Source organism: Hypanus sabinus, chromosome 12 (assembly GCF_030144855.1).
Source record: "Hypanus sabinus isolate sHypSab1 chromosome 12, sHypSab1.hap1, whole genome shotgun sequence".
NCBI classification, from domain to species: Eukaryota; Metazoa; Chordata; class Chondrichthyes; order Myliobatiformes; family Dasyatidae; genus Hypanus; species Hypanus sabinus.
Genome location: NC_082717.1, coordinates 90,366,636 through 90,378,182, shown reverse-complemented (window position 1 = coordinate 90,378,182; position 11,547 = coordinate 90,366,636). Strand labels below are relative to the sequence as shown.

The 11,547-nt window shown below is 44.5% G+C and overlaps 1 protein-coding gene across 1 annotated transcript in view; it reads right to left on the bottom strand.

The window, feature by feature from the left end:
* Positions 1-3,001: 3,001 nt before the first annotated feature.
* The window catches only part of LOC132403130 (solute carrier family 22 member 3-like), a 45,026-nt gene continuing 36,480 nt past the window's right edge, over positions 3,002-11,547 (bottom strand). Inside the window, exons 10-11 of the mRNA XM_059986431.1 lie at positions 4,163-4,262; positions 3,002-4,067 (exon numbers count right to left, since the gene is read on the bottom strand). Coding sequence (XP_059842414.1) covers positions 4,007-4,067; positions 4,163-4,262 — 161 coding nt within the window. The 3' untranslated portion in view covers positions 3,002-4,006. The remainder of the gene's footprint in view (positions 4,068-4,162; positions 4,263-11,547) is intronic.

The window sequence follows — 11,547 nt, the reverse complement described above, 5'->3', positions numbered from 1 at the left end:
CAACACAGATCCTTTGTGCAGATAGCAGACTGCCTTCAAACAGAGTTTTCAATGATTGCATTGTCCAAATCTTCATTTTCATTGTAACGTTCACAATGATTGTCAATACCCCTAAATTCTTCATAGTTCCTAACTTGTTGAAGTAGTGAAATAGTTTCATTTTCGTACCTGGCCCTTCCGGGCATCTCCAAGCCTGAATTCTTGAAACCACAGTGAGCAAAATAAATAGTCTTATTGTTTATTATTCATCAACTATCAGTGACAAAAATCACTGCTTTTTCGACACAAACATGCAAGTGACACTACTTAAGAACTGTTTTTAACACAGCAAGAACTCTAAGCACAGTGCAGTGTCTAAATGCCAGATGACGTGCATGTGACTGACGCTAGCTGACTTGTTTGGCAACAATCTCCTGTCCCAACTGAGCGACAGAGTGTGCCAAGCAAGCAAAAGAAATTCTGGTATTTTTCTCGATTTATTTTTGTTCTCTAGTAGTTGTCACAAATAAGTGGCTGCCCTGATTAACTGGCGGCCCAGTTAACTGGAATCCACTGTACACCCAATGCCTTGGACTCTATGGCCACCTGTAGCAATGAATTCCACACATTTTAATATGAAAATGCAGGAGAAATGGACAGGGACTTATTGAAAAGTGTGATGAATTTTCATATTTTTTGTAAGTTGCAACTCTGCAGCTGGGATTCTGAGTTTACAATTTGTCTCACTCAGTTCCCTGCCTCTTTCCTTCCTTGGGACCGAGGGGTGACTTGGTTCTGTTGGTCCTGAGGAGCCCAATGCTCGCCCTGCAGACAATGGTACCAGTGGGACGGAGGTTTCTGAGGGGGTAGGCCCACTCCACATACAGTTTGTGCTGAGCCTCTGTGTGTTCCTATCGGAGAGTCAGTGACAACCCAACTGCCCCTCCTCGGCCAAGTGCAGGCATGGCCCGGAGGTTCCCTCAGCTCAGCAGGGAGTTTATGCTTTTCTGAGGAAACTTTGAGAATGTCCTCGAGACAGGATCAGTTTTGTTTTCACAGGCACCTGTCTTGACATATGTTGTTTTGTGATAGCAGTACAGTGCAAGATATAAAAAACTACTGTAATTTACAATAAATAAATTAGGGAAATGGAAAGGTAAACAAATAAATAGATAAATATTGCAGAAAAGGAAAAGTGAGGTAGTGTCCTTGGGTTCATAGATCTTCAGACATCTGAGGGGAGAGAGGAAGAAGTTGTTCCTAAGACATTGAATGTTGGTCTTCAGGTATCTATAGCTCCTCCCTGATGGTAGTAACGAGAAGAGGATGCATCCCAAATGATGAGGGTCCACTTTCTAGCTGGAAATTTCTTTCCATGACAGAGTCTGGAGTGGAGTTTCTCTGGTAGCTCTTGTCAGTTTTGTGAGCAGCACAGCCTGTTCCACCAAGCCCACAGAACGTGCTAATGATGGTGATGTTGAACCGAGAGAGGACAGTGACGTTGGCTCCCTCAGATCAAGGTGAGGAGACGGAGAGCCTAATGACATGGCGTCAGGACTACAACCTTGTCAGGAAAACAAGAGAGCTGGTCACTGGCTTCGGGGGTGGGGGGTGCACATTCTCCTGGTTATATCAACCGTGTTGGGCTTGGGAGGAATAAGTGCTCTGAGTTCCGAGGAGTTAGCATCACCAACAGTCTGTTGTGTTCAAACCACAATGGACGCCATGGCCAGAAAAGTGCACCAGCGCCTCTACTTCCTCAGGAGGCTAAAGGACTTGCCCGCTCCCTTTGATCAACGCGGCATAGAAAGCATCTTACCTCTGCCCTTGACTGCACGGAACTGCAGAGAGTGTGGGGTACGGCTCAGCACATCACAGAAACCCACCTCCCCTTCATAGACTTGTCTATACCGCACTGCCAACGTAACCAAAGACCCCACCCACCCTTTGCACATTCTCCCCCTCCCCACCCCACCCCCCACATTCTCCCTCTCCCCTAATCGCAGAAACCCACCTCCCCTTCATAGACTTGTCTCTACCGCACTGCCAATGTAACCAAAGACCCCACCCACCCTTTCCACATTCTCCCTCTCCCCACCCCACCCCCCACATTCTCCCTCTCCCCGCATCAACAGGAGAAACAAAAGTCGGAAAGCAGGTTCCACCAGGCTGAAGAACAGCTTCTATTCCACTGTTACAAGATCATTGAACAGCCCCCTTGTACGATAACGTGGACTCTTAACCTCACAATCTCCTTCGTTATGACCTTGCACCTTGTCGCCTGCCCGCACTGCACTTCCTGTCTAGCTGTAACACTGAATTCCGCACTCATGTTATAGCTTTCCCTTGTACCACTTCAGTGTGCTGAATATCTGTGTGGACGCTATGTAAAACAAAGTTTTTCACCCTGCCTCAGTACAGGTAGCAATAATAAACCAACTACCAGGCTCACTGGCCACTTGGAGGTGGTAGTGAATTCCATCATCGAGAGGTGGCTTTCCCAGGACTCGAGGTGGCCCTCGCTTTCCAGGCCTGGTGCCTGAACTGTTATTGTCAGTGTGGTGAGCGGGGGGAGGTCAGTGCAGACCCTTGCATCCCCACTTTCCGTATACGGCCCACCTTCTACTACGAATTGGGATTGGGATGGAGAGGCTAGGATTAGGAATGATACTGGTATTGGGATTGTAATCAGGATTGGGATTGGGACTGAGAGGTGTTTGGTGCTTTAGACTTGGGTACGGTGGACAGAGGCTGTGTGATTCATTGTGTCGATCTTTGACATGACAGACTCAATGTCAGCTTGCACTATTTCATTTCATCCCACCCTCTGTCACACAGATCTGAAGGAAACTACCACAGCAAACACCTCACAGTCCCAATCCCAATCCTGATTACAATCCTAATCCCAACCTCAATCCCAATCCCAATTCTAATTCTATTTCAAATTCCAATCCTAATTATAATCCAATTCCCAATCCCAATCGGGATTACTATCCCAATCCTACAGCAAAATAATGGCACATCATTAGCAACACATTTTATTTTCACATGTACAAAATGTTTATCTTAATTTCAGTTTTTTTTCCAATTTTTGTTTCTTCAGTTGTTACAGGCTTTTCATTTCTATTCTATCATTTGCTTTAGAATAGTATTCAATTTTAGAAAAATATTCATTGTGTTCTCTTCACAAAAACATAACACCAGTTATTCAAATGTTTTTTTTTCAGCAGGTTCTTCTTAAATGCAAAAATGTTAAAATTCATAATTAAAGTTAATTTCCTTATTATTAAGTCATATCAGGTGCTTCATCTACAGTACTCCTGTGATATTTCTATTGTGCCAAGACCGCAGCGGTGGAGCTGGTGGAAGATGAAGACTTATTACAATGGCAGTGAAGGTGGAGGAAGGTTGTAGTGGTGAAGGGTCCCCAGTCATCTTGGATGCCATGCCACTGGACACTGACCCTGATCTGCCAAGGGCCTGGTGTTGGCTGCTCATGCATCAGCCTCCCCACACTAAACAAAGTCACACATAGGTAATCTCCTTTAAGGGAATAACATCTTGGGAGAACATCATACTCAACTCGAGTGATCGTACAACTGCTGTTATCCACTGTGCATCTTATCAGATAGTGTGGTTGACCATACTACCCATGTCAAGATGAGGTATTTTAACCAGCCCCACACAAATACTCTTCAGGCATATATTCAAAGTACCATGCCTGAACTATACAATAAAATAACACACAATGTCAATCATCCCAGCTGTCAGAACCACACAATCAAATTCCTGGAAATAATAGTATCATTCAATTCAAGCATTATTATATTAGGAAAATTGACTTGACTTGATATATATATGAATAATATACAATTTGGTAATCAAAATGACAAACATTCTGCTTATCATTCAATGCTCAATTTGCTTGAGTATTGACCATCAATTGGTATTATTTTGATTGATAAGTGACTTGTTTTAGTTAGCTCTGATTATCAACTCTTTCCCAGGTGCTCTTTCTTTCTCTTCCCTAGGCTGATGTTCGAAGGTTGATCATCTCCTTACAGTCATCCTGGCCGCGTCTGTAAAGTCTGTAGGGACAAGGCGGAACAGAGCATGAACAATCTGTCAGAGCTTTGGAAGGAAGTGCAGACACTGACTCAGAACGTGCCCTAATGATAAATACCTCATGATGTCCTCCACGTCGCTGATAGTTTCTGGTAGCCTTATTCCCCTCGTTTCAGGTAAAAGCATCATTAATCCACCAGCCACCAGAGCAAGCGCACCTGGGGTAACCAGCAAACCAATTATAATCTTCTTTATTTGCTTTTCATCACACTGACATACATAGGCTAGCTTAGGGAACACATCTAATTTATTGACTATCATAGGTGTAAAAGATTAATGCATAACCTTGGCTGCCACAACTAAATTAAAGTATTGTTTGTAAGGAACAATGGTCAATGTGGTCGACTCCTGTTTATTTTCTGAAACAACTCAGTAAGTTAGTCAATTGTTTCAAACCAATAGTCCACAGCACCATTAGTCTAGGGATAAATGCAGAGTCTTACAGCAATTGGTAAAATTCCATCTTCCCCGGAGCATACTGCTGCAGTTCTTCGCTGCCATCATAGCGAGCATCTTCACATCACTGCCTGATTTGTGCAACATCCTCTCACAATATACGAAAACTACGGTGAACTGTCAGGTCAGCAGGAAAGGTCACTGACTGCATTGTGGTATCACTGCCGGACAAGGCAAAGATGCAGGCAGGAAAAACCAGTGTGGACTCTACTCACCCAGCAAACTGACTTTTCCAAAAGCTCCTTTCCAGAAAGCACTATAGAGCTATTAAAATAAAAACTTCACACCATCTTAAAAGTTTCTTTCACCAGGCAGTTAATCTGATCAACTATTCCAGTTACCCACCCCAACCCCCATCACTGCACTTTATAATGCATTTGTAAATACATGCTGGTATTTATTAATTTATGCACATTTTATTCTATATCCATAATTTACCCTCTAACTTTATTTTTACATAAATCTTTTTCTTTATAATCATTGAGTGTTGTTTTTTGTTGCATGTTGTGCCCTGACCAACACATCACAGCAAATTCCTAATACATGGAAATGTGAATAAAGTTGATCCTTGATCCTTGTCAGTTATCGTGGAATCCTTTAATTGATCAGAGTGCAATTCCTTCCTGTTTTCTCCTGGCTCTGTTTCCAAGGGTGCCATCCCACACAAGGCATTCAGAGAGGATCGCTTAATTTACCCCGGCTGATCTTTCCAAATTAGCAAAAGTCTCAGGCAGATCCGAAGGCTTTTCACATTCCAAAGTATGCAAACCTGATATACTCTCAGTGGCCACTTAATTAGGTACACCTGAACACCTGCCCACTAATGCAAAAATCTAATCAGCCAATCAACTCAAATAAACACGAGTTACAACAGTAGTGTGCAGAAGAGCCTGTCAGAATGTACAACACGTGGATGACCATGAACATTCACTCAGTGCAGGATGTAGTCAAACCTCACAGAGAACTCATATCACAGCCCTTATCCTTTCTGATCTGGAGTGGATCTGCTGGGATAAGGTGGAAACAGAGGGAAGTGGATACCAGAACTGAGAGAACGTGATGTTTATTTCTTCAGGTTGGAGAGATTAGCAAGAAGGAATATAAGGTGCTGTTCCTGTATCTAGCCTCAAGTTGCCAGTAGGGAGGCTATGGACATTGCATTGTGGGACGGAGAAGTGGTTCAGATATGTTTTGACCAGAGATTTCTGCAGCTGTAATGAATATCTTCACTCCAGTGAGCTGGACTGCTGGAGGCGTCATTGCGTGAGTGGGTAGTGTTGGAGTGGCTTTGCCTCATCATGCTTCGGTAAGATCAGCCGTGGATGAGGTAAGTATCTGGTAAGTTTCTTCCTCCTCATTATATTCTTCAATCCTCACCTGATAGGGCACAGGGGCTGTGTTTTGTTCTGTGTGTGGGATGTGAGGATTCTGACAGACCTCCAGACTCCCAGGTAGCCGTATCTGCACCGGATGAGCTGCAGAAGTGGAGAGAGTGAGCATTTCAAGTTCCTGGGTGTCAAAGATCCCTGAGGACCTAACCTGGACCCAAAATATCGATACAGTTATAAAAAAGGCAAGACAGTGGCCATATTTCATTAGGAGTTTGAAGAGATTTGGTGTCAACAAATACACTCAAAAGCTTCTATAGATGTACCGTGGAGAGCATTCTAGGCTGCATCATAGTCTAGTATAGGGTGTTGGGGGGGAGGGAGGCTACTGCACAGGACCGAAAGAAGCTGCAGAGGGTTGTAAATTTAATCGGCTCCATCTTGGGTACTAGCCTACAAAGTACCCAGGACATCTTCAAGGAGCAGTGTCTCAGAAAGGCAGCATCAATTATTAAGGACCTCCAGCACCCAGGACATGCCCTTTTCTCACTGTTACCATCAGGAAGGAGGTACAGAAGCCTGAAGGCACACTCTCAGCGATTCAGGAACAGTTTCTTCCCCTCTGCCATCCGATTCCTAAATGGACATTGAACCCTTGGACACTACCTCAATTTTTTATTATATAGTATTTTTGTTTTTTGCATGATTTTTAATCTATTCAATATACGTCTATTGTAATTTATTTATTTACTTATTTATTATTATTTTATTCAGTTTTTTTTTCTTCTAGATTATGTATTGCATTGAACTGCTGCTGCTAAGTTGACAAATTGCACATCACATGCCAGTGATAATAAACCTGATTCTGAGAGAACATGTTAAGGAACTGGAGCTGCAGCTCATACGGGAGACTGAGGAAGTGATAGATAGGAGCTACTGGGGGGTAGCACCCCTACATTGCAGGAGGCAAGTGACCGTGTGACTGACAGGAGAAGGAAGAGAAATGGACAGCCAGTGCAGAGTATCCCTGTGGCCATTCCCCACAATAATAGTATACTGCTTTGGAGATTATTGAGGGGATGGCCTACCAGGGAGAGCCACACGACTGGGTCTCTGGCACTAAGTATGGTGGGGTGGCCTAGAAGAGAAGAGTGGTGAAGAGGACTGCAGTGGTGATAGGAGATCCATAGTCAGATGAATAGAGACGAGATTCTGTGGGCACGATAGAGACACCCAGATGGTATGTTGCCTCCCAGGTGCCAGGGTCAGGGATGTCTCGGATCAGGTTCATGGCATTCTAAAGGGGGAGGGTGAGCAGCCAAAAGCCTTGGTACATATTGGCACCAATGACATAGGTAGGAAAGGCAAGGAGGTCCTGAAGAGAGATTTTAGGGAGCTGAAAAGTGGGACCTCCAGGGTAGTAATCTCTGGATTGCTGCCTGTGCCACGCACCAGTGAGGGTAAGAAGAGGATGATTTGGTAGGTGAATGTGTCGCTGAGGAACTGGTGCAGGGGGCAGGGGTTCAGATTTCTGGATCATTGTGATCTATTCTGGGAAGGTACGGCCTTTACAAAAGGTACAGATTACACCTGAGCCTGAGTGGGAAAGATATCGTTGTGGGCAGGTACGTTAGAGCTGTTTGGAAGGGTTAAAACTAATCTGGCCCGGGCATGGGAACCAGAGTGATGGGGCTGAGGATGGGGCAGTTGGTTTACAAACAGAGGCAGTGTGTAGTGAGATTGCTAGCAGGGAGAGGCTACTGATAAGTCAAAATTACAGTCAACAGGATGAGCTGCAATGTAAAAGGCGGACAAAATCGAAAAGGGTGAATGCAGGACTGAAGATTTTATATTTGAATGCACACAGTCAGTACATGGAACAAGATAGATGATCTTGTAGCACAGTTACAGATCGGCATGTATGACGTTGTGGACATCACTGAATCATGGCTGAAAGAAGACTATGGCTGGGAGTTTAACGTCCAAGGACAGACTTTGAATCAAAAGGGCAGGCAGGTAGGCAGAGGGGGTGGGGTGGCTCTGTGGGTAAAAATACAATTCAAATCGTGAGAAAGAGGTGACATAGGATCAGAAGGAGTAGAATTGTTGTGGGTAGAACTAAGCAACTGCAAGGGTAAAAAGACCCTGATGGGACCCACAAACAATAGCAAAGACGTAGTCTACAAAGTTAGAAATTGCATGTCAAAAGAGAAATGCTACAATAGTCATGGAGGATTTCAATATGCATGGAGATTGGGAAAATCAGGTTGAAGCTGGATCCTTAGAGGGGGAATTTGTAGAATGCCTACAAGATGGCTTTTCAGAGCAGTTCATGGTTGAGCCCAATAAGAGATCAGATATTCTGGTTTGGGTGTTGTGAAATGAACCAAAATTGTTAGAGAGTTTAAGGTAAAGGAGCTCTTAGGAAGCAGAGATTATAATATGATAGGATTTTATTACACAGTAATAAAACCCTGCCACTTGAGAAGGAGAAGCTGAAGTCAGATATAAGTGTTACAGTGAAGTGAAGGGAAGTATGAGAGAAAAGCTGGCCAGAATTGATTGGCAGGGAACACAATCAGGGATGATGGCAGTGCAACAATGGCTGGAATTTCTGGAAGCAGTTTGGAAGGTGCAGGATAGAAACATCCCAAAGAAGAAGTACTGTATTCTAAAGGTGGGATGATGCAACCGTTGCTGACATAAAAGCCAAAGAAAGAGCATATACTTCAGCACAAATCAGTGGAAAGTCTGAGGCTTGGGAAGCTTTTAAAAACCAACTGAAGGCAACTAAAAAGTCATAAAGAAGGCATAGATAGAATATGAAGGTAAGCTAGCTAATAATATTGAAGAGGATACAAAATGTTTCTTCAGAGATAAAGAGTAAAAGAGAGGTGAGAGTAGATGTTGGACAGCTGGAAAATGATGCTGGAGGGGTAGTAATGGGGACAAGGAAATGATGGATGAACTGAATACGTATTCTGAGTTCACTGTGGAAGACACTAGCCGAATGCCGGAAGGTCAAGAGTGTCAGGGGCAGAAGAGTATCTAGGGAGAAGGTGCTTGGGAAACAGGATAGTCTGGAGGTAGATAAGTCACCTGGCTCAGATGGTCTACATCCCCAGGTTCTGAATGAGGTGGCTGCAGAGATTGTGGAGGCATCTTTCAAGAATTAGATTCTGGCATTATTCCAAAGAAATGAAAAATTGCAAATGTCACTCCACTCTTCAAGAAGGGAGAGAGGTGGAAGAAAGGAAATAATGTGCTGTTAGTCTGACCTCAGTGGTTGGGAAGATGATGGAGTCGATTATTAAGGATGTGGTTTCGGGGTACTTGGAGGCACGTGATAAAATAAGCCAAAGTCAGCATGGTTTCAAGGGAAAATCTTGCCCTACTATCTGTTGAAACTCTTTGAAGAAATAGCAAACGTGACAGACAAAGGAGAAACAGAGAATGTCATGTAGTTTGATTTTCAGAAGGCCTTTGACAACGTGCTACACATGAGACTGCTTAGCAAGTTAGGGCTCCGTGGTATTACAGCAGAGGTTCAAACATGGACTGAGCATTGACAGATGGGCAGGAGTGGCAATAAACGGAGCCTTTTCTAATTGGATGCTGGTGACTAGTGGTGTTCCACACGGGTCTATGTTCGGACCGATTCTTTTCATGTTATGTCAGTGATTTGGATGGCGGAATTGACGGCTTTGTGGACAAGTTTGCAGATGATACAAAGGTAGGTGGAGGGGCAGGTAGCGTTGAGGAAGCAGAGAGGTTACAGAAGGATTACACAGATTAGGGGAATGGGCAAAGAAGTGGCAGGTGGAATACAGTGTTGGGAGAAGAAATAAAAGCATAGACTATTTTCTAAATGGAGAGAAAATCCAAAAAATAATAGTTGCAAAGGTGGTGAGGAAGGCAAATGCAAGGTTAGTATTCAATTTGAAAGGACTAAAATATAAAAGCAAGGATGTAATGTTGATACTTTATAAAGAACTGGCAGGGCTCACTTGGAGTATTGTGAGCAGCTTTGGGCTGCTATATGCTGATATGCTGAAACCGGAGAGGGTTCAAAGGAGGCTCACAACAATGGATTAAACAGCTTGTCATATGAGAGGAGTCTGATGGCCCTAGGCCTCTAGGCCTGAATTCAGAAGAATGAGTGGGGACGGCACTGAAACCTATTGAATGTTGAAATGCCTAAATAAAGTGGATGTGGCGAGGATGTTTACTATGGTAGGGGAATCTATGACCAGAGGACACATCCTCGGAATAGGAGATGAGGAGGAATTTATTTAGCTAGAGAGTGGTGAATCTGTGGAATTTGTAGTCACAGGCAGCTGAGGAGGCCGAGTCATTGAGTGTATTGTGCAAAGGCATTGAGGTAGTTACTTAAATAGGCAAATGCACTGATGGATATGGTCCTAATGCAGACTATGGGTTTGGTGTATGTGGACAAAGCAGACAGCAATGACACTGTGTGGAAAGGGCCTGTTTCTGCATTGTGTGACTTTATGACTACCTTCTTGGACCGAGGATAACTCGTTGTACTTAGTCTGCTCTGTAGGCTGTGAGGTGACTGATGAGTCCAATGTGGGACCTGCAGACTTCCACGGGAAGGTCTGGAAGTGACTGAGGGATTGGGTGAGTGGGCTGGAGGTGGTTCCCTCACTCTGCCTCTTACAGAGAGCCGCTGTGTGTTCACGGTGCCATCCACACTCTGTGTAGAGCTGGGCCCAGAGGTTCCCTGCACTTCTTCAGGGGGGCTAGGAGGGCACCAATAACATCTCTCCCTGTGCATCGACAAAAGGCAATGCCTCAACGAGGCAACGCCTGACGTCAAGGATCTCCACAATCCACATTATGCCCTCTTCCCGTTCCTACCATCGGGTAGGAGGTAGAGAAGCCCAAAGTTCCAGGCCGCCAGATTCAGCCATCAGGTTCTCGAACTGACCTGCACAACCTTTCCTCAGCGATGAAACAACATGATCCACTGCCACCGATCTGTCTCACGTTGTGGGGAGTTTTTGCACTAATGTTTTGTTTTGCACACTTTTCCCCCCTCGCTGCTGTACGCAAGTTTTCCATCTGTCCTCTACTTCACCATACTTGTACAATACATTTGGCTTGACTAGCAGTGAGTCTGGTGTGGGATGTCCAAGCCAGTCACACCAACTGTGACCTCAGTGCTTGGGATTCTGGCCTGAGAAATAAAATGGCCGTAATTCATCTTTTCCCTCGCTACCTTACAGGAGCCTTAGGTCCTACACCAGCAAGTTTAGGAATGTTATCACCCTACAACCAACAGGTTCACTCACCTCAACACTGCACTGGTTCCACAAACCTCACACTCACTTTCAAGGACTCTACAACACGGTACTAGAAACATAGAAAACCTACAGCACAATACCGGCCCTTCCGCCCACAATGCTGTGCTGAACATGTCCTTACCTTGGAAATTACCTGGGGTTACCCATAGCCTCTACTTTTCTTGTGCTCCATGTAGCCATCCAGGAGTCTCTTAAAAGACCCTCTCGTATCCACCTCCACCACTGCCACCGGCAGCCCATTCCAAGCACTCACTACTCTCTGTGTAAAAAAAACTTACCCTGACATCGCCTCTGTACCTACTTCCAAGCACCTTAAACCTGTGTCCTCTCGT